Source organism: Hippoglossus stenolepis, chromosome 11, assembly GCF_022539355.2.
Source record: "Hippoglossus stenolepis isolate QCI-W04-F060 chromosome 11, HSTE1.2, whole genome shotgun sequence".
Taxonomy (NCBI): domain Eukaryota; kingdom Metazoa; phylum Chordata; class Actinopteri; order Pleuronectiformes; family Pleuronectidae; genus Hippoglossus; species Hippoglossus stenolepis.
In genome coordinates this window covers 23247573-23271731 of record NC_061493.1, presented here as the reverse complement: position 1 = coordinate 23271731, position 24159 = coordinate 23247573, and the positions used below count along the sequence as shown (strand labels likewise).

At 45.4% G+C, this 24159-nt stretch overlaps 1 protein-coding gene across 1 annotated transcript in view; it reads left to right on the top strand.

Moving 5' to 3' along the window:
* Positions 1-24159, top strand: part of LOC118117888 (receptor-type tyrosine-protein phosphatase N2) — a 238940-nt gene that overhangs the window by 139846 nt on the left and 74935 nt on the right. The window contains exons 2-6 of the mRNA XM_047342116.1: positions 5576-5893; positions 6480-6520; positions 6794-7167; positions 9705-9791; positions 16986-17065. Of these exons, the coding sequence (XP_047198072.1) occupies positions 5576-5893; positions 6480-6520; positions 6794-7167; positions 9705-9791; positions 16986-17065 (900 nt within the window). The remainder of the gene's footprint in view (positions 1-5575; positions 5894-6479; positions 6521-6793; positions 7168-9704; positions 9792-16985; positions 17066-24159) is intronic.

The window sequence follows — 24159 nt, the reverse complement described above, 5'->3', positions numbered from 1 at the left end:
TGGCAAAGTCTCGAACAAAGCGGTGGTAGCATAGGGACCGGAGCCAGGAAGCTGCTCAGTTCACTGACATGGCAGGGGGTGGCCAATCTCCGACAGCAGCCGCACGCGTGTTGGTGGCCACATATGGCGCTGACAACATGTCCCAGGAACTCTGTCTCCCTCGTCAGCAGGTGACACTTTGCAGGGTTCAGCTGCAGCCCAGCCTGGCGCATGGCAGTCAGGACTTCGCGCAGGTTGGCCAGGGGGCTAGTTGCTGGCATGCACCAGCGGAGTCATCCAGGTACCTTACCCCAACAGCTCCTGGGTGCATCCACCCAGGACCCTCTCCCATTAACCTCTCAAAAGTTGCTGAGGCGTTGCAGAGTCAAATGGCATGTGCGGAACTGCCACAGCCCCTGTCCGATGGTGAAGAGGAAGTCTTTGGTGCTTGACACAGAGCCAACTCCACCTGCCAGTAGCCACTTCGCAGGTCAAGGGGAAGTGAACCAGCTGGACCCGAGGATGTAGTCCAAGGGCATCATCTATGCAGAGTGGATAACAGTCCTTCTTTGTGACATTCAACCGGCGATAATCCACAGACACGCCAGCTGCCGTCCCTTCTTCGCTGCCAGAGACTGCCGGGCTGCCCATGGGCTGTTGGAAGGCTGTCACCCAGCAGCCATCTCAAGGATTTGTCCTCAGTGCCTGTCGTTTGCAAGGGCCAGCCTATGGGCGCAGGCGGATGGGCTGGGCGAGGAGCCCGTCTTGATACTGTGCTGGACCGCCCAGTCTGCCTGCAGTCTTCGTCTCCTAACAGCAAAGATGTCCGTAGTCATTTAGAAGGCATTATAACTGCACAGCAGCGCTGTTGGGGGTCGAGGGCCATCACTGCTGAGCTGCCATAAGTTCACCCGATTGGCCATGGCTGTTTCAGGTGGCGGACCGACAAGCTGTGTGTTGATGTTGAAGCTTGGGTTGTGGTTGTGCAGGGCTGATGGTGGCCAGCAGGGTACAGGAACACGATCCCTGCTGTGCAGTGGCTGCTTGAGGGTTGGTTGATGGTCTCTTGAGAGGTTCTTTTCTCTTGTAACCAGACTGGAGTGCCAGTCTCTTTTGAGGGTTGCTTAGTTTTCCCTGACAAGTCAGCGAAACTCTCCAGCCAAGAGTAACTCAAGGTCTTTGAGCCGATGATGCGCAGGTCTTGGATTTTGGCAGAAGCCAGGCTCACTCTTCAGCCCTGGTCTCCAACCCGAACTGTCAACCCTTCTTGGCCCTCATACCAGCTTTTCTCCTGTCACTGTCATCCCAGCTGGGTTGGCGTCCAGGTCAGCTGCCACAGAAAGGGCCACTGTGGTTTCTGGGGGCACGCCGGAGTGCACCGAAATGTGTAGATCCTGTGTCCACCAGTGCCCGGCGAGGATGACCATCGAGTTGACAGGATAAAGTCCTTTGGTGTGACCCAGGCGACCAACCAGCATGCATCGGCCTTGGAGAGGGGTTGGGGACTGGGTCGTGGCCCCATACACCACTCCCTGTCTTTTCCCTCCAGCTGGCTGATTCAGCTTTGGAGATTTTGGGGGCTGGAGCAGTTCTTGGGCAATGTTGCCAGGCTCATCCACCTGGAAGATAACAGCGGTCAATCGCCACATGATATGGGTGATAGGGCAACAATATTTCCCGCAATGGTAGATTGGGGTTGAGGTGGGGGTTGGGCATAGCTGTTTCAGGTGAAGGCGGCTTGACAAGCTGTGTGATTGATGTTGAAGCAGGTTGTGGTTGTGCAGGGCTGATGGTGGCCAGAGGAGTACAGAACTCGGTACCTGCTGTGCAGTGGCTGCTTGAGGGGTTGGTTGATGGTCTTGACGGGTTTGCTTTCTCTTATGACCAGACTGGAGTGCCAGTCTTTGCCGAGGGTTATGGTTTTCCCTGACAAGTCAACCCGAGCTCTCCAGCGGGTAAGCAGGTCAAGGCCGACGATGCACGGGTCTTGGATTTTGGCAAGCCAGAGCTCACTCTTCAGCTCCTGGTCTCCAACCCGAACTGCAACGGTTGAGGCCGGACTTGACAGACCTCCTCAGGCTCTTCCTCTTCAGTGGCACTGATGGCTGCCCTGACCTGTAGTCTGGGAGGAGGGGCTCTCTGCTGGGTAGACTGTGTGGAGAGCACCCCTTCTGCTCATTCAGCTTCATGAAGGGCCTCAGCCAAGAAGGCAGGGGCATGGCAGGCGGACATGCTGGCCAGCTCTCTTGGACAGTGGCATCAAATTGGGGGTAACCATGATGGGCATACTGCACATCTGTGAACTTACCAGGCCCTCTCCCAACCCTGACGGTGGAGAGCTGGCAGTTGCTCTCTGCTCCTGATCGGTGAGGGCCGTACTCTGCAGTACTGTGGTCAGGCCATGGAGGTCCTGCTGTTCTACTTTGGGGGAGGTCAGCAGCCACTGTGTGCAACTGCTTCCAATACCAGGGCCAGTGGTAGCCTGGCCTCTTTGTTGTCCCAGCAGCTGTCTGGATGCTGCTAGTTGAACCTGGGGAGAGGAAGAGTCTGATTCCATAGCGGTTTCAACCCGTTGTGCCAGGCAGCTTTGCTTTTGAGTGACTTGAATGATTTCTTTCCTCCGTTTCCACTTCCAGACACCTAATGTTCAAGTGCGTGTGAGGAATGAAAGGCTGGACAAGGAACTCTCTTCAAAGCTCTTGACTTAACGTCCCATTCGCACAACAGCGAGTTGAATGGTTTATTTACACTGCTGTTCCCTCACCATATAGACAGTGACTCGACCCCATCACAGACACTACATTTCACAGTCATGGTGGTTGCACAAGTGAACCTAAATAAACACAACATTACCACCCAACAAAAACAAACAGACAAAACCCACATGAACCAAGTCTAACCATCAACCGAATATCAGTCAAAACGGCTAAACATCGCCTAACACATCGCCGGCTCACCGACCGCTACAATACATTAAAACACACGTATGAAAGAGTCAAAGTATAAAAACACTACAGGTGACAGACATGTAATCATGACCACCCTTTAAAAACTAGAATTAGATCAAATCGTGAGTACCCCGGTAACCTTGCGTTTGAAGTTTAGATTTAAAGGAAGCTTCTGACTCAGCCTGCTATATTTCCCTCCCGGGTTGTTTCAGAGTCTCAGACTCTTATTTCACAAAGCTCTGTCCCCCTCAGTGTTAGCCCGAGCTATTACAACAGCACATGCAGCCAGGGAATGATACAGACTTACAGCAAAGTGAATGGGTTCTAAGAAGAACAATGACAAGAGCAGGAACCATGTCAACAACTGTTCAGCTTCTATCAGAAAATGATAAACTGCTCAAACTGTTTCTATATATTACAAGTGACACCAAAGTTCTTTCTGTTCTGAAACAGTTGATGAGGGTTGTCTGTGACGGAGCAAGAATCGTCAGTCGTCCAGGAACCCACGATCCCTGAGTGTTTTTCGTTTTTTTCTGTTTTTAACTCTGCAAGGAAATTACAAAACCTCTTGGCAACAGCGTTGCCTTGTGGGTTGAAACCTCGGACAAATTTGGTGTCAAGGAAGTTTTGATCAAGTCCTGGATTCAAACTGTACGACCCAGGGGAGCGTCTGTCAGTGAGGTGACGACGAGCACTGACAACACGACAAACTCGTTGGCAAGTTCATCCTCACAATATCACAATATCTCAATATGTGGCTTGTGTGTCAGGACTCAACTCAGCATCTTCCACTCTGAAACTTCACCAAACCATTTCAAATTTCCTCAGTGACAATGACAAATGACCAATGAGTTTCACTGTGTTAGTTTGAAGCTCGGTCTGTGTTTCTGCAGTGAATGAGGTCTGTCAGCTCTGACACGTCAGCCTTGCTTGTTGGTTCCACCCATCCTTTATAAATGTAGATGTGATGGGAAGGGAGCGAGAAATATATGGACAGAATAGAACTGGGTGTATGTCCACGAGACGGAGGCTTATCAAGCTTTTGCAGATTCCAGGAAGAGGAGCAGCACTTTACAAAATAGAACTGGGTGTGTACAAAAGCGGAGGCTTTCAAACTTTGGGCAGTAAAGAGGGAGCAGCACACAAGAATTGGTAAACAACTCTGGGTTTGTTGATGACTTTGTGTTCCTCAATTCAGTTACATTTTGAAAACTCATGAGCAAAACTGTAATACATATTAGAAAGCTGCTACAGGTACCTGGTTTTTGTTTTAATCTCTCTTTTTCATTCCTTGGAAAGTAGTTTTAAAATGTTAAAACCGTTTAGGAAATTGATACAAGGCAATCTTGGTCTAACCAGCCGGCAAACCAAACCCAACAACCAGTTCAAAATAATCAATTTAACCTTGCGTCATTCCTCTCAGTGATGGCTGACTGTCTGGAAATCGCACTTTATGGTAGAGTGCCCAAGCCAACAGGCTCCTGTCAGCTCGGGCACATCACCACGTGTTGAAGTTCATCTCCCAGAAGTTGTGATGTGAAGGGAAAGAGGACAGGAAACAAATGGAGAAGAAACAGAGCTGGGTGTGTTCAAAGTATGAAGAGGTGGAGGGTTATCAAGCTTTTCACATTCCGGTGGAAGGAGCAACACTTTACGATGAAGCCTGGTTAAACTTTTGTGGTTTGATTTGAGTTGTATAATACGTGTTGACACCTTTGGTTTGTTGATGACTTTGTTCCTCATTTTGTGATTATTTACTTTTTATTTATTTAAACATTGATAATAGTAGAATGGTCCTCGGTAGGCCCTCTCATCTGGAACTGTGCATTCCGGGAAAATTATTCAAATATCCCGAACTGTTAGAAAAATCCTGGATGCACCGCGCCAGACCACGCTCAAATCGGCAATCAAACAAACAAGCCAAACAAACCAACTAATCAACCCGGCTAACCAATAGGCAACAAGGCAAACCAACTGACTGACCGACAGGGGAAAACATAACATCCTTTAACTATGATAGAGAGGGTTAAAACTAAACTTTAATTGAACTATTAAAACTGCACTATCGTATTTTCCTCTGTATACACGCTGCTGTGTGTGTGAATGGGTGGATGGCCATATTGTACTGTAAAGAGCTTTGAGTGGTCGTCAAGTCTAGAAAAGCACTAAAGAAATAATGACCATTTAAATGTTCACAATGTCCCTACTACAGTTTCACACCATAAATCCTGATGCATTGCACCTTTTATTTTAACTATAATCTTATGTGATAGCATCAATAAATTGAACTAAAAGTTTTAACAATACACAACTTTCTGTGAGAGTGAACCAGAAACAACGAGCTGAAACTCAGTGTAAGACTCAGTAAGGCCGAGAGAAGCAGTTTCAGACGTTACTTCTCTCGAGGTTCATCTCTACTAGTGACACAATTCACACATTTATCATTGTATACAATCCTGTGAAATATACATGTTTGCTGTTTTCAGGAAATGTCATTCCTGGTTAGACATGGGGTTTGATGGAAACAAAATGGACCCGGTGTTTTGTTTGTCAACATGTTGTTTAAGGATTTTATCAGACAACCAATGCTGCTGTTGTTTTTCTTGTCTCTGTCTGACTCGATGATTTTACCTCTGTCTTTCCTCCAGAGAGGTTCATTGAGAAAGTTTTGAAGAACGTTGGAAGGCAGCACGTGGACGTGGACAACCTGTCGCTGCATGACCTGGATCAGCTGTCCAGCCTGATAGCTGACGCTCTGCAGGTGGTCGACAAGGACCAAGGACTAAACAGGGGCCTGACGCAGGCTAGAACTAGACCAAGAGACCTGGGAGAGCTGAGGAATGATGAGGAAGAAGAAAAAGAGGAGGAGGCGGCTGCCAGAGATGAGGAAGAGGAGAAGCTGTTGGCAAATGCTCCAACGCTGAAACCTCAGGGGAGCACTCCTATAGTGCCGGCAGAGCTTCAAGGTAATTTTATGGTGAATTATTTTGTGTTTTAACACAATTAAAAGTATTGAGCGAAAGCCGGAAAGCAAGTCGATAGTACATGCATAACTGTGAAGGCTGGACAAAACAAAAAAGCAGTGTTCAAATAGCTTGTCTCTAGAGTGTAACATAAAAATCAATGTGAAAATAAAAAGATGTCTTGTTTAGCTCTGTTCAAACAGCTAGTTTTAATGGTTCAGTGTCCACTGAGACCACTCCAACATTTGAAAATGTTTAAACTACGCTTAAATGTCCCTAACTCATAGCTTACAAATTGCTAAAAGTAATGAACAACATGGCAAAATTACGCCCTGGCTTATTTAGGAGCTTGGAAGTGTTTGGTTGTTGCCCAGCTTCTGATGTTTTTGCAGCATTTAGTCAAATATTACAGAACGATGAATTTACAACCTTGAAATAGAGACCAACAACTGGCTTTAAGGTGTTTGTGCCCATCTTTACCTCTTGGTTCTGGCGGCTGCTGTGCTGTTTGATTAAATCATTTCATTCCTCTCCTTTTCTCTCTGACATACAACCCACCATGAATGAATCTATGTCTTTGTACCAACAGAGCGCCACACGGAGGCTGAAGAGCAAAATGTGAAGGACACGGTAAGCCTTCATCAGTCAGTAGGAAAAAACTACTACTACTGTACTTTAAATTGTTGTGGAACAGAGCAGTTAAGATTCTGTATGAGGAAGGAAATGAGCCCCACAACCTGCAGGTCGGCTACTGTACAAAGGTGAAAGTAAATCAAGATCCATATTTACTTATTATAATAGATTGAAATTAAAACGTGCAAATTGGTTTTCTTGTGTTGAATGCAGGTTTTGTTCGCTGACCCTGTACGTTTTTCACTCTCAATTCTTTGACATGTGTTTCAGGCTGAGGACGGAAGCCTGCTCACCAAACTTCTCGCCTTCTTGGACAAAACCTCCCTCAACGCCTCCCCGTCAGCAAGAAACTGGCATGATGTTGCCATGGAGACACCCAGAGGCCAACCGGTGGGGCTGGAAAACGTCCAGAGTCGGACCAGCCAGGTTGGAGTAGCGGTGCAGAAGAAGGACGCTGCTCAGTCTGTTGAGGAGGTGTCGGAGGTGCAGGGCTGGATCAAGGAGGTGGCGCCCCCTCCTGCCGCGCTCGTGTACGAGGAGCCGCACAAGAAGACGATGCATGTTCCAGAACTTCAACTGGACGTCAAAGACAGCAGGAAGAAGGCTGAAGATGATGTCTTCGGTTACGTTATCACAGACACAGAGTGAGTACAAATAATCTGACATAGAACTGGCACAGGGGTATTGAGTACTTCCCCAAAGGTTTTCAACCGAGTTTATTAGTAAGCAGGATTACACAAAAACTACTCAGTTGATTTCCATGGAAGTTTGTGGAGGGGTGGGACATGCCACAGGGGAGATGTAACATTTTTTAGATCGAATAAATGAATTTTCTCAGCTGTGTTTCTCACATAATTAATACAATACAATCCATGGTGGCAGCGGGGATGCATGTGGTCAGAGGATGTTGCTCTCACGTGCAGCAGATTCCGAGTCACATGTTCACAGAAGAAAGAGGGAGAAGCTGAAACTATCTATGTCTGATCGTCTGCGTGGACAGTAAAAACTTTATGGACGAGAGAACTGCAAACACCAAGCTAGAGATCCTGTTTTCACGAGAAGTGATACACTTTTTTATTTTGTTATGAATGTGGCAGAACAAATTAGAATATGGTGGCCGTTACAGTCTAGATAATTTATGGGAAACTCTGCTTTGACATGGAGAGATAGGGCTTCAGCCTTGGCGGAGGTTTGTGCACCCTCCTAGAACTCCTCAACAAATTTCAATGACATTTCGTAGTCTGGGCTTGTCTGGGCTTGTCTGGGCTTGACAATTGTGGGGCGGGTCCGTTTTTCATTTTATATCTGTACTATAAGAGCATCTTTATGGCTTCATTTCAAATCCACTGGGCTGGTGTACAGAGAAAAAACTACACAAATTCTGTCTCTGTCCAAATATTTATTCAGGCAGAAAAGAAGCAGATTGAGAAAACAGGTTTTCCGAAGCTTTAAGACAGTTTCTGTGATGGCAGGTCTTGAGTATAACGTAAGTATTTCCAAAATGAAACACTTCTTGCTTCCTCTTCTCAGGTTTTTCATATGCTTAAACTTGGAGAAATCTTCAATCAGCAGAAGCTAAACTTTGACAGGAAGTAGCAGATGCCAATACGTCGAGCCACAACTCCAGTAACTTCATGAAACGGGCTCAGAAGCTGCGTGTCTCTGATCACAGGTGAAGTGGAAGGTGTAAGATGTCCGCTGTCACTTTTGCACTGCAGACGTCGGTCTCCAGTGAACTCAGCGGATTCCTCTCTTACCCTTTCACAGTGACTCTTCAAAGTGCCTCTTGACATTTCCGTGAGATGGCTGAACTTCAGAAGAACACCAAAGTTGTCCTTGACAGTTCGCATTGTGTCAGATCTCTCCTCGAGACAGCCACGTGCAACATCAACCACAACATGAGGGAAAAGCCACTTTCACGACTTCGTAACCAGGAAGAAAAAGACTCTTCGTTGGCCTCATACAAGAAGAACCTCTTATGTGATGCCTGGTTTTTTAACCTCACTCTCCACATCTTTTTACGCATTTTCTGGTGTCGTCCCAGCCACTCGTCGTGCAGCCTATAAAGTCTTTATATTGAAATACTTTATATTTACATCGGGGGTGGGGGGGTCCTCTCTACGGAGGCAGCCATGTTTTTTTTACAGTAGCCCAGACTGGACAAACTAAACTTTTTGAGTTTTTATGACAACTGAAGCTACCACAGGTTCACCTTCATGTTTGGAGGGGGGGGGGTATTCAGCTGCAACATGACACTTTGCCACTAGATGTCACTATATTCGACAAACTGAACCTTTAATCCATGCAGTAGATGCTGAGATATGTACAATATGAAAGTTCAGGGACAATCTCCAAAGTGGGGGATTCATCATCTGGGCTCGTGGATATCTGTACCACACATAATGAGTTGTTTAGACTTTTATCTAGAAAGTACAAATGCCAACCTCATGGTGGCGCCACAGAAGAAACCAAGGGATCACAACTCATCAGGTTAAAGTTGTTTCAGCTACTCTAGTTGTTTGACGCGTTGCAGAGGCACCAGGTACCAGGAGAGGGATCCCACACCGACGTGCCGCACGCTGCAGAGCTACGCCGTGTATCCTCGCTCGTGGATCTGCAGGCAGAGCGATCACCGGTGTCGGATGTGAAGCAGCTGCTCTGCTCTGTATGTGACACATACTGTGGTAAAAATCACAGAATGTCAAGAACGTTTATACAGAGGCAATCTAATATTCTGTTATATTTGTATATGCTGAGAAATAAAGCATTACAACTGCTGCTGTGTCTGTAGCATTTTCTCTGTACGTCCTGTGACAGAATTGTACGTCCTGCTCCTGTCTGTCTTGTCCCCTGTTTGGTGTGAAGTCCGTTTGCTGCTTAAATAAATCAACGTCGACTGTACCATTTTAAATTTTCGTTTTTTTGCGCAACAGTCTTCAAGGTCTTCAAATATCTTTTCTCTCACGGTAGACGGTGCATCATTAAACGTGTTTACAGCATGTTGTCTGAAATCCGCTCCACATATATTCTGGTTGCACTGCTGTTGCAATTTTGGAACTAATGCTATAATAAAACAATACATCTGGCATCTGTTACTTTTATTTTAGAATATTAACCTCCTGTTCTTTTTTCCTCTTTATTCCCTGTCTGTCCTCACGTCCCCCCCCCCCTCGCTAATCAGTGGGCTCCAGACGGACGAAGGCCTCCACCTGATGGAGATCCTGGCTCGCAGGGCCAGAATCCAGATGACTGACTTTGCCGAGCTCTCGTACGTATAACTGCTTTTTGAAAGTGTATTTATTTGGTTTTAAATCTGTCAGTTCCGCTCCATACACATGACCCCCGCTGCTTCCTGCTGTGTTCACGCTGTTTGTTGTCGTTGAGTTAGCGGTCAAACCTAAACCATCGCTGTGTTGAGGAGTTAAAAATAAAGGCATTTTAATACTTATAATGTCCTTTTCAGATATGTATCTGTCCCGTAATGTAAAAGCGCCTCTGGACGTGTAGTTCAGCCAAACCGGCCGAGCGTGTAAACGTGTAATCCGTCACTGTAACATTTCAAAATCACAAATGACTTCATCCTCAGACGAGAACCACGGTAGGAGTCAGAGGTCTGTGGGTGACTCATCGTCCATTTTGTACTCAACGCTCCCGACAACAACCCTTTTCCACCTGTGGGCTCGAGTGGGCGTCAATTTCCTCAAAGGGCGAGCGTCGCCTACCGAAGCTCCGCAGATGTTAGCCTGTAAAAGATGATCCGAGCGCTCATCTGTGGTGACAGCGTGTCAGAATAGAGAGGGCAAACTGGTGGGATCAAAATGCAGAGATTTTGCCCGGTGGCACGAGGAAGAAGGACGAGAAGACGATGCCCTCGCAGTCGAAGTCCAAGGACGCCGCCTTCATTTTCATTCCGTGGACATGTCTCCCTGCTCTGGGGGGTGAAGAAAGCAACGAGAGCTGCTTGTGTGCGTTATTGACCCGTTGGATTGGAGCCGCTGCTGAATGCAATCACTTATTAATGAGACTGAACTCCGTCTGACCCCCTCACTCATTCTCTATCTATTCCTCTCAGTCTTTGCTTCAAGTCTATTTCTCAGTTTCTTCTTCTTCGTCTTTTCTCCTCATTTTGCTTCCTTCTTAGTTTGTGTCCATGTGCCCCCCACCCCTCTCTGTCTTTATAAACCTCATGAATCTGTTAAGAAAGGCCTGTGTTCTTGTTCTGTGTTGATCCTGGTCGCAGCTTTCTTTCTGATTTCTGATGTTGCTGAGCAGCTTTTATCAAGTTTAAATTTTCATCTCCTCTTTGGATATTTACACTTGTGTGTGTATTGAAGATGTGTGTGTGTGTGTGTGTGTGTGTGTGTGTGTGCACGCACTAATGGTTTTTCATGCATCAAATTAAACAACTTATGAAGATAATATGAATTAACCTCAGAAAGAGGAAACATTATGAATTCATGTGTACAGCCATGTACACGTATTTGTGAATGTGCGGATTGGGTGACTTGGATTGGGTATGATTTACACACACACACATCTCTCTCTCTCTCTCTCTCTCTCTCTCTCTCTCTCTCCGCCCCCGCCACCCGGCCTCGTTGTTCTCGCGGCACCTCACCGTGCTGCTCGGCTGCGGTATTGAGTCCCTGGGTGGCCCGTACTGTTCTCCTGTTCTAATGCACCTTTTGTCTTTGTTCCTCCATTCTGGGAATGACGGGAGGGAGCTATACACGGGGGAGAGTGATGGATTGGAGGCAGAGAAAGCAAGAGAGAGAGAGAGAGAGAGAGAGAGAGAGAGAGAGAGAGAGAGAGAGAGAGAGAGAGCCGGGGTCTCTTTTGTTGCGAGCGCAGTGAAAGCCCAGCAGGGGGGCCGCCTTGACAATTTGTCAGAGGCGCCACGCTTATATTCCGAGGCCGCTCGGCTCCTCGCCACTGTGGCAATGGCAGCCACCTTAAGCCCAGAGACAAAGGCTTTAAATTGAGTGGGAGCCTGCCCGACACTCCTGATTTACCCAGCATGCCTCTGGTTTTATTCTCCTTGCTCCTCCGAACACTAGCTACTGTTTTTAGAGCTTTTTTTCCTCCTTAATCCTTTTTAAAATCTCTTAAATCCCTTATAGATGCCATTATTTAAATTCTAAGGCGAGACAAGGATGAAGTGTAAATGGTATGTTCAATCTTATTTGACCTACTTCATATCAAAAAGCCCTTTTGACTGAAAAAGCCTTTTGACTGATACTCGTTTGCAGAAGTTTGCATTCTTGTTGGGTCTGACGGCAGCAGAAGACAGACGTGAGCTTGTTGCTGGAGGCCTCCTGATTCCCCCGGCTGGAATCACTGCCTTTATTGGATATAGTGCACGTGGAGCTTTCAGTAGCGTGGAAGCATCGCAACAATCAGCCTGAACTACCTTTACTGACAAAGTGAAAAGATCTTGTGTGCACAACCCTGCACGATTATTATAATGCAAACACAACCATATAAGTATCTTTGCAGTTTAACATCCATACAGTCAGCATTACCTCAGTGGAGGTAGATCTTAATCCCTTATTTATGCAGTTATTTATTTTTATGGTTAGGTAAATGGCACATACAACCTTATCTGACTCTAAGTATTAAAAAAGCCACATTGTCCCAAACTGCTCTTGTTGATAATTGTTTGTTTTTGCTGAACTGCTCTTGAAGTTTTAAAAAGTTTGTATTAACTGTACAGAGCGACACATACATGTGCCGCTCTGTCTCTCCTGTCCTTGCATTTATCCGTCATCTCAGCCCCTGCTCAGACTCCCCTTCATCCGCTCGCCAGGCAGCAACACTGCAGGCCCCTCAACCTTACACCTCCCACAGCCGCACCGGATTAGCATATTACAACAACAAAAACGCCTGTGAACAAAGTAGTTAGTGACCTGTGCAACCTCAGCCACTGGAAAGACAACAAACCTTCCCTTTTCTAGCAGTGTCCTCTCGGGGGGGGGGGGCGAAGCCGGAGAGCGGCGGCAGTTCAGTGAGCCTGCAGCAAAACTTCCACACCGGCAACATCGAGTATGAATCACAAAGATGAGCCTACACACTGCGGCAGAACACAAAACAAACCTGGAGAATGACTCACACCCTTACGTTTCATTTGGAACAATTCGATATTGATTAGATAATACTGATGGTGAGCGCTTTCAGCAGAACGGCCTTGGAAATGTTCTCAGTGGCCCGGTGGTGGTCGAGGGCGACGCCGCGGGCGGGAGGGAAGCGTTGATGTGGGTGTCGACTGTAGCAGGCCACCAAATAATAATGGCTGTTGTGTAACCATCACTGTGTAGACGAGAGGGTTGAGGTGATGTAATGTCTGTCTGAGCTGAAGGGTCATATCAAAGAGCTGCCACTAGGAGGAGAGAGTGGGCCTGCACTGGCTGCATGTGAGGACGAGGAGGATAAAAGGCAACACAAAAAACAACTAGTCCACATCTTTATTCATCCCTGAGTTACAATTATGAGAATTTCAGGTTCTTAGTCCCTAAAACAATTGGGGAAAAGTCAACACAAAAAAAAAATTCAGTTCCACAATCAGCTGCTGCAGCAATTTGAGTCTTTAAAAGCTTCTCAGTGAAAATTGCCTTGTTTAACAATTCAACGGAGATTAAATATGAAACTTAAAAGCGAGATTTGCAGTAAAATCAATGGACTTTAATTGATTTTCAGAAAATTGGATTTGTGTCCCCGAGTTATAAACAAACATGAGGTTCTAAATACTTAATATAAAGTGATTATCGAGGCTCTGGCACTTTTATGTTTCCACTTAGGGAATACAGCGTTTTTTTTATCCCACTTCATTTACAGTATCTCACAGTTAGCGCTTCATTTCACGACCTCAGATTTTACAGTCAACTAACAAACTGTCTGTCAGGTAAAAGTCAGGTATCTATGAAATGTCTTCTTTTGTAGGAAATCTCACGAACAGATTCAGATTAAATCAGAGTGACTTCATCAAGACGACAGAGATTCTTCCCAACATGTAAAGAAATGTTTAACTCATTGTAACCTAAAAATTGTTATTGTCACTTTTTTATGTGCCACTTGTTTCACAACTACCTCCGCTAAGAAGGTCACGTTTTCACCCCTGTCCTGTTTGGTGATGGTTAATCGGTTAGTGGTTGGTCGGTCGGTTTGGGATTTTGTGGTTAATTGGTTTGTTAGATGTTCTGTGATTGGTTGGTTGGTGGCTAGTGGGATATTTAGTGGTTGGTTGGGTGTTTTGTGGTTCGTTAGTAGTTAATTAGTGGTTAGTGGTTAGGGATTAGTGAGCAGGTTAGTGGGATGGTTAGAGATTGGTTGGTGTTTCGTGGCTCGTTAGTGGTTGGTTGGTGGTTAGTGGGTTCGTTGGTTTGGGCGTCAGCAGGATTTTTGCAAAAACTACTCAACCAATTTCCATAAAACTTGGTTGAAGGATGGGACATGTGCCAAGAAAGAACTTCAGGAATGTTTCATTTTTATTTTAACATTTCCTCTGATTTCCTAGAGCATAATTCATGGATCTTGATTAAAACAATCAGGCGTTAAGGGACTGATATCTATGAGCGTGTGTTATTTGGCTTGATTGACTATAAGAGGACTGATGGGCAGAGGTATGAGCTCTACTGAGTGACTGAGGGGTTTTAATTTGGATGCTGGAGCACATTTTGGTGCTATTACGTCTTTTCTTACGTGTTTCTTTATCTTAGCGTTTCTCTGGTTTCCTAAAGTAAAAGGATTTCATCTCCATTCCCACCGCCGACAGATTTATAAATCATTACCAACATTGTGATTTCAGGGTTTTAACCCTCAAACCCTCCACTTTCGTCTGAAGAATTGTGAAAATAAAATAACTAATTAGCTTCATCCTTATCGATATCCAATATTGAAGAAAAAATTTAGAGTTTTCTAGGGAACATCCTTTCAGTTCAGCACATTAAACTTCGCTGCCGTTATCACAGCTAAAGGTCACATATGTCAGATAAAAAATGTTTTTGATCCCAATGTATTTTAAACTCATTTTATTCGACATTGATGTTGGAAAACCTCTTCAGAGAAAACAACAGAAGTGGGGTTTTATTGGATAATAAAGTTTTTAAGCTGAATCCTTTGGTTAATAATGTATCTCATCATTAGTGTAATATATCTTGTACTCTCACGTAAGTCTTAATATTTCAAAACATTAGCAATGGATGCAGGAACTCACCTCCTGTGAGCTTCTCTGCCTCAGTGAGTGACGTGGTTATTTACAAGGCTCAAAGTTGATGTGGCGTCGTTGTGCGGCCGCTGCCCCGGGTGCCAGAGGCCGACAGATGGAAATGTGATCAACTCAACATGAGTGATTTTTCCCTCTTCATCACACACCGAGACTGTTCCCTGCGCCTGCTGATGAATCGGTTCATAGATTTGACGAATACACGCTACCTCAACCTCAGAGGAGAAATAATGGTCAGGAAAATGAGCTGATGTATCGTGTGGAGCTCCTCGCACAGAACGGGTCTTATACGGGGTTTTAGTGTCTTCAGTGGCTCAAATTTATGTTCAAATAAGACACCGAAATAGATACAATGTGGATTATAGGACAGAACATAGTAAAGGATTTTCTGATTTTCAGTTTTTTAATTAAAGCACTTAGCTTCACCCAGATTTCCCCCGGGTATCATTAATTTGGCCCCGTCTGATTAGTTTGTTATTGCACCTTTAAATGTGAGAGTGTAACATTACTGCTGCATGAAAACCTGTTTGTGTTTTCTTTCATACACTGACCTCAGGGCCCAGGAAACTCAATTACAAACCCACCTGACCTGCATGTCAGGGAATGTCCAACGACACCGGTTTATCCAAACGTTGGAAAACTCTGCAGAGGGTTTTTGTAAAAGTTGGTTTTGCATTAAGAGCCAGTGCCTCTGGATTCATTTAGAGAAATGTTGATCAGTGACCAGGATTGAAGAAACCTCTTTTAAATATATATTATCCTTTTTGTTTCAATTGTAAATGCGTTGTCATTTGATGTAAGTTAAATATTCCCATACCTATACAACATGCATAACCAGAATAACATTCAGTGCAGTGCATTCCTCCGCCAAAGCCCAACAGCCTCTTTGTGAAACCACATGTAAATTCACTAGATCCGGATTGCATTGGGATCTGCACCGAAATTGCACACACTCATAATTACCAGTCCGATTTTCATCAAGATCCATGAATTATTCTGTGAGAAATCAGTTGTTTGAGTTTGAGACATGTTATCAGGAATTCTTTTATTTTTTTTACAGAATAGTTTGCCCATTTTCATTTCACTTGTAAATGAACTGTATCTTAATTAAGGTTCAAAACCCCTATACATGTACGACATATATATGTATACTGTATATTCTGTGCAAAGGTTAAAAGTACAGGTTGTAATAATACTGAGAAAGGATGAATTCTGTTAAAAAGAAGGAACATTTGCTTTTATTTTCTGCATTTATTTTAATTATTTTTCCGGCTCCCATGACTTTAATTTAATTTTCAACTGACAGCCCACAGCCTCTGAAACCCACAATGAAAGTGCAGCAATTTAAATCCATCACCCTGAAAAACCACTTTTCTGAATGTGTGTGTGTGTGTTTTTTTTTTTTAACTCAGCCAGCAGCATTAGGATAGGACCTGCTCCATTACTGATGTCACCATATTTTATAATAGTGTTGTTACAGTAGCAGCCACTTCCTATAGCGGCTCACAATGCATCCTGGAGGGGGACCTGGTGATATATCTTCCTGCTGGGCCTTTAGTCTGAATTACAGCAGGAAAAACAAAAGGTTAATCACATTGGGAGACTCCGCTCTGCCTCTGACCACCCAGCTTCTCTCTGTGGCTCCCTCAGTATTTCAATCCAAGCTGCTTTATTGGCATGAATGTTGGATGCACAGAGGGGGGAAGCACCTTCCAAAGCACCTCGAGAAACAAAACACGTCTCTCCGGCCCCTTTCTGTCTTCTTCTTTTTACATTTCTCGCTTTCCCAGTTTCTGTCACCCTCAATTTACGTCTATGAGGACAATGTGCGTCGCAATCACCATACGTCGAATCAAAATGTAAATGTATCATAAGCCGGGCCGCTGGAAATGCATTTGCTCGTCGGAGAATCACGTAGCAGAGCCGTCGTCTTGTCAATGACTAGAATCCTCTCATCCCCAACCCCCTTCTCTTCATTTCCCAGCGCGCTTAAACGCCGGCGGGTGCATTACATTGAGATTCAAGAGGTTATCTCACTGTGGTGATGGGGATTGCAAAAGCCTAAAGGATCGCCACAGGTTAAAGCTTCGTTTTTTAAAAAAAAATTTCCAGCTCCTTGTATGGCTGCGCTTTAATGAGCACAACTCCTCTTCTCCCCCGGTTCTGAAAAATAACACCTCGCTGCCTCGGAGAGCAGATTCTGAGGAAGCTTCTGATTGTGCTTGTGTGTTTTTTTGTGTTTTACAGGGTGGTGGGCCCCGCTGTGACCTTCAGAGTGAGCCCGAACGCTCAGAACGTCAGCACCGCAGATGTGGCCAACGTGGCTGGTAGGTTCTCCTCGGCTGAGTAATGTTGTCTTTATACTGACAGTGAAAAAGACAGGCCATTAACATCGGCTTGCTGCTGCACCTGAGGCCCCAGATGAAAATCTTTCAAAACTTGAAAGATTTTTTCTTTCTCCGTCTCCAGCTGAGAATTCAGCCACATTTTTGCTGGAACTTTGTGACAAACTTATCTATTCCTTGGGGTTTTGTTTGGTTTAGTTTGGTTAACTGTTTGGTATTGGTCCCTTTTCTTAACGGCTGTGTTTGGTTCCATCACTAAAAGTTTTCAACAAAAAAAAAAAACAGACGGCAAAGAAAGAGACACCAGAAATGTGTTGTGACAGTTTATTGATTTATAAGCAAATATGAAAAGTCTTTAGCCTTCAGTCCAGTATCACGTATCCGTTGGTGTTGTACCTAAAATAATTCCGTTCGCACAATTTCCAGGAATTAACAGCTTTTGTAAAAAACTGGGTAGCTAACGGACCAAAACACCAATTCATCAAACCGAAAGTGGAAAGTCAGTTTCCTCATTCAACCCTTCTCTGCTTTATGTCTTTTTCCTTCTTCGCTCATATCCTGCTTGTTTACACTTAATTTTGTTCTTGCTCCGCTGCAAACCTTTAAACCAGGAAATGCATAATTCCAAATCCTGCCTGCGTCTGTGGTCCGTTAACATATCCATTAAGTCTGTCAGTAAGACTCAGTCAGACTGACAATCTGCAGCACCAGGAGAAATCCTGCCTGCATCTGTGGCCCGTTAAAACGTCCATAAGGTTTTTACCATGTTCAGCAGACAGGCAGGATTCAACATAAACTTGGTTTAAGTTACATTCACTGATTGGAGAAGAGATAAGAGAGGAATAATTACGCTCGACCACTGCGGCAGAACTTTGAAGATGATTCTGTTTCAATGGTAGATCGCACTTGGTCTTTGTAAGTAATTAACCCAGATTGAGCAACATTCATCACAAGCATCTTGTTTAACTTCAATTTGTTTGGTTTAATCTCATTTCATTGTTTTCCTCCCAGAGAAACATATCCAATAAAAGAACTGTGCACTTCTAATCATGGTAAAATGAAAACACCACATGGAAGCAACACTTCAGTATCAATAGAGAAAGCTTGGCAACAAAGGAGGTATAGTATCTCTACATGCAGGGGCAGGATAACAGCAACGATCTCACAATGGTGGTGCAACGAAAAAGATTGTGAAAGATTTAATATGATGCTTTAATATTGAGCTTTCAGAAACTTGAGCTGCTGTTCAGGGCTGCAGGGGCATGTAAACACACTGTCGGTGTTTCTCATCACGATGTGTGCTGGTGCATTATCGACTCTTCTGCAAAACAGAACCACGTTAAGATAAATGTAACATGGAGGATAAACGCTCTGTCGCTCTCCACTAGCACGCTCGCTGATCATAAGTTAGATCCACTAATGGCGTGCATGTTAACCTGCTCATTGTCAGATGGTCTGAGATTTTGTCTGCCATCTTTTTTTTTTGTGGAAACTTCATCTGGAGCAAGTGAAAACGGTGAAAAGTGAAAATGTCTCAGTCCTGCCTGTCCACTGTAAACAAAGATGGACGACATGACAGCTCCTCAAAACTGAAGCCGAATCATCTTGATCGCCCTCTAATGGCTGACTGCAGTATAGCTCATAGACCCTGCCTCCTCCATGTTAGTTCATGTTTCTGTTACTTAGTTATTTGATGAGATCAAAACAGGCTGAGACTGACTCTTGATTGGTCGAGAGCTTGTGTCGGTGGGACGTCGATACCGTGTCTCTATCCCCGATCGCTACCGCACAGACTGCAAAATGGCGGCATCTGTATTCGGAATATTTTCTTAATTTATGTACAAGGGGAGGAAGTGGAGACGTATCATAGGTCTTTGTACGCAGTCTATGGTCTAAGATGTAATGAGTGTGTGTGTGTGTGTGTGTGTGTGTGTGTGTGTGTGTGTGTGTGTGTGTGTGTGTGTGTGTGTGTGTGCTACAGTGTGACTCATGGTAATGAGGCGAGGGTGTTGATGAAGTGGGAAATAAAGAGACGAGGAATGTTTGCCATTAGCCAAGCTGTCAGCGTCAGTCCAGTGAGAGAGAAGTTCTCCTGATATTCCCTGGACACACACACACAGACACACACACACACACACACACACACACACACACACACACACACACACAGAAAACAGCCGCATCACCTGCACTGGGAAATTGGCCCTGTCAAAATAACTTACATGAGTAGCTCACTGTCATTTTTCTCCAAACATCTTATCCCTGCTTGATAATTGCAACTCCTGCATACACACACACACACACACACACACACACACACACGCACACACACACACACACACACACACACACACACACGCACACACGCACACAGCACACACACACAATGTGCTGATTATGCAACTGCTCCTCTCCTGTTTTTAAGTGCTATTGGTGGCGTTCTCATTTCCCGCCCGTCGCTCCCGCTGGCTCCGGCTCCGCGGGGTCACGGATGAGCCTCGATTGTTATTAATGCAAACATTTGACAGAACGTGCTCGAAATGAAATATGGCGTCCCCTCAGCTAAAGTGCAATGGTGTGGGCGGGCCATCTTTAAAGTGTCGTTTGTCATATTCAACTAGAATATCAATCCATCCCAAAGCGTACATTATCCCCCCTGGCTGTGGTTTATAGTGCTTTTCTGAAACATTAAGCTTTACACAGCCATTGTAATGACGTCTTTTTATCATCATTTATTGCCGCTCAGCAGCGATTGGACGTCCATCTCTTCTGTCACAAACTGGTGTGTTTGGGTGGAATGCTTCTGGCAGCGGCTTAAAAAATAATTCACTTTTATTTGATTTAATCTGCGTGAAAAGATCAGTAAAACATCCGAGTGCCAGAGAAACAAAGAGTTATCCTGCGGAGAAGAATTCAGACGCTTCCTGTCGTCATTCTGTCATCTGTGGTGCTGTTGAACTGTGTTGCTGTGGAGTTACACAACTTTACAATGTACCGGAAATCAGTAGAGAGACAATTGAAATGGACAAAACGAAGTTGTAAAAGTACTGGATGGAAATTTTGAGAATTGGAAAATGAAGCTCTGTTAATAATGAGCAATTCATATTTGTCATTATTGTGTCTTTCAGATGTTCGTAATGTTTGGTAGCTACACTTCATCTGACTCAGCGATTCGGCCGCTGCGTTTTTTCATCTGCCCCCTGATCTGGATTCACAACAGGTTCCTCCTCAGATCATGCCCCACACACATTTCACAGAAATCGGATCAGCAGCTTTTGCGTAATCCTGCTAAATATCAGAGAAACGCTGATGAAAAACATCACCTGCTTGGCGGATGTAATTATTGCAGTTGTTATCTGCACCAATAGATCCGATTTTCCAAACTAATAAGACTACAGTTATCAAATAAATAGTAGTATTTGCTTGTAGTAGTACAAGCACATATTTAAATATTTTTTATGTATTTAATTGAAAACCTGAGACCAGACTGCCGCCTCACAGGAGTCCGGTTTAAATCTCTTCTTGCACTGGATCGATTGTGACCCCCGGCCTCCCGGTGCCAAAAGGTCCAATTAATGCAACACCAGGCCGGCCAGACCTGGTGCTGCATTTTAAGAAGCCACGTTGCCACTTCTGTCACGTGCGTGCGCCCATTGTGAGGGACTCCGGGCCCATCGGGGGCCATTGTCAAGCGTGGGGGTGGATGTCAAGACGGTGGGCAGCGAGGTGGTGACCCTCTTTGTCCGGCCGAGGGTGGGCGGGGGACCCAGAGGCTACTTCCAGCGGTGCGTCACGGCCGTGAGAACGAGACCCCTTGAATAGGCCGCGGGTCAGGGTCAGGCGAGCGGGCGGGTCAATTAGCACTTAAAGCAGGAGGAGAGCAGCTGAGATAGCTTCACCCCTGCGCCGTCTGTTCATCTGATGTCTTCTCATTTAATCCCCGCCACCACTTGTTTTTGCGTACATGCTAATCAAACCTCTCAGCGTGAGCACGGCCGCTCACACACGCCTGAGAGCCGCCCTCTCTGGTGAATGGACGGCGAGGACAGTCGCTGCTCTCACTCTTTCCTCCCGAGTTAAACCAACCCGTCATTGTTCTCAGCAGACAATAGCCACTTGCTCAGTGAGTTGATGTCACTGCGTGTTGACGTGTAAATAATTTCCTCACAGAGAGGTCGCTATCAGTTTAATACGTTTAAAAAGACATTGTCCGCTCGGAGAGATGGAGCCAGGAACGCTTACACGCTAATCAACGGAATAGCCTCTTGGAAAAAGTTCCTATCGTTTGTATCCAGTTCAAATATCAATCAAAGATTTTTGGAATTTAGTTTTGGTAGTGAAGTTGTTTTTCACTCACCAACAGACAAAGATCCTTGGATCACGAAGTGGACGTTCAGAGAGATGTTCAGTGGCTGCGTTTGCGATGTCGGAACATTTTCTGACACCTGATCCGTGCACGGAGGGTTTAAGTTACTTCAGGCGTCGGTTGCGTCCGGGCCTTTCCTCTCCCTCCCCTCGTCGTTTTCATCTCCTCGTTTTCTTCCGTCCGAGTGGATTAGCATAGATCTCGCACGCTGACAGGACTGACCTTCACTGCAGCTAAACACTTGTCAAAATGCCAAATGGAATTACTGAGCTCTTTAGGTCAAAGTAATGTGTTTCATCTACCTCACTTTGCCCGGTTATTGATGTGCAGGCCCCTCGGACCCCAGACTGCGGTCGAGTCCCCGCTCTCCCCTCTCGCTGCTCCTTGCACGTGCTATGTGCAGCTATGCCCAAGCAATGTGGTCAAATTGTTGCATAGTGTCGTGCACGTGCAGGTTGTGCGTTGCTGCACTGCTACATGTCAGATCCTGTGATTATGAACAATTTAGAGCTGCAGAGTGTTTCCCTCACACTGTCTTTAACATCATCGTCATCAGGCCTGGAAAGTTTCACCTCCGTTGTGCTGCCTTGACATCAGCTCTCTCTCCAGGGAGCCCTTCCACTTATCTTGTAATTACATTGACAGCTGACTATAAAAAACACATAACTGCATTTTGTATCTGGTCGTTGACTCTCCAGCCAGATGATCATTTCTCATTGCTCAGATATGAATCGTTTCTTCCAGTAGAAATGTGTTACGGCCACATTTGACAACCTGTCCGCACGCGTTGTCATTAGTAACACCGCTGACTGATTTTGTGTCGTGGCCGTCACTGCGTGGAACTCCGTTTAATTGTTCCCGTTGATTGTCGGAGTGATTGCATTGGAAACCGCTCTGACGTCGAGATCCATCCAGCGATCTCCCTGTGCCCTTCAGGAGCAGGCGAATCCATTCGAGTTAACTTCATTTCAGTTCACCTGCTAATCGGTTTTCATCGCACGCCGAAGGCTAATCGATTGGAGAAGTTTCTCTCACCTGCCGCTGAAGAGACGAATCAAAAGAGTGAGAGAGTGAGAGGGATGGGGGGGGGGTGCTGGTGTTTAGTGATGCAATTTGCTGTGACACCATGCAGCATTTTTATCTCTTCACCTGTCGTCATAGCAGAGCCGGAGGCGTTCGATGAATTGCACGATGCCCCCCCCCGAGTCACCTGTGCTTATTTTGGTCTGACTTCACAGAGAGCGAGGAGCTGAACGCTGTCCTCTGGAGCTTTGCGAGCATCTGTGAGTCCAAAGCAGAGGATGGGAGAGACACAGGTGTTGTGCTGAGCTCGAGTTTGCACAGCGGTGCAACGTGATCCCTGAGCCAAGCACTCAGCCAAGCAGCCAAGCAGCCGGCCTGATTTCCCCGGCGCTGGCACTGGACGGTTGGCACCGCCTGCGCCGCTCTCGCACTCCTGCAGCTGGCAGCATCTCTGTGCGTTGGCCTCTACTCCCCACATTCGCTGCGGGGTTGGCAGACCTCTCCCAGATGGCCACCTTGTAGCAGAGCTGGCTTCGTGCTTGCATCACTTTTGCATCATCCCGCCGCCACAGAGCCTCGGCGGAGGGCGGGGACTTCCGTGGGTTGTGCTGCGGCATTTCTGCACACGAGTTGTGGCATCGCTGAACTCTGCTGCAGCTCTCTCACTCTCTAACAGTGATTTGTCACTCGTGGTGTTAGTGTAGCTGCTGTTCAGGAGACCAGTTGCCGCTCTGAGACACACACACACACACACACACACACACACACACACACACACACACACACACACAGACACACAGACAGATTTTTTAATTTAAATGGATCAGATCCATAATAACCCTATCTTTTACATTCAAAATGACGGGACAGTGTCAAGGTGCCTCTTGGCTTCATATTTTATTTATAATCTCATTTAAATCTCACGGCATTACCTGTAATTTATATCCAGCGAACTCTGTAATCCCAGCTGAACGGAGGAACGGACCCGGACCTCCCAAAATCCTGTTAGTACTAAGGTTGAATAATTTAATATACATTTTTTTAAAGTGGAATAGACGGGAGTGAAATTATCTCCTAGAATTTTCTTAATATCCTCGGATTTAATGACCATGTCTGTCTGATGACTGCTCCTAATTATCACGTTTTCATCCAACTGTTATTAAGCTTCCTGACATATGGTACCTGTGATATCATGAAATTACAGTTACTGAAATATTAAAAGACATGGAAGCACTATGGAGGTTATTTAGAGAGGTGTTCTTTTTTCCCCGATGTTAAGATGCTATGATGGCTTCCTCTTTTTGATTTCTCTTCTTTTTACCAACCTACATATTTACCATGACTTCAATAAAACAGTTGTTCAGATATGAAAATTGGGTTCGGACATTTTCTGTAGTTTGCCAGGAAGCAGATGGACACCGACCCCGGTCCTTACGTCCAAAAGCTGTTGAATGTCGTCGTCTTTCCAAGTTAACGTCTCAGTCACGTGTTACAAACGTCAACACGCCCACTCGTTCACTCGGACATTTTCTCGGAGCATTTGCGTTCTCCAGGAAAAGTTCAGGTCGAAGCCCGGACTTCAGCGCCGGTGTGAAAGCAGCTCACTGCTCGACAACACATTCTCCTTGTCTGCAACAGTAAACTCTTTCCTCTTGGCAGGAGGCGAGTTGTTTTCTCTGCTCTTTGA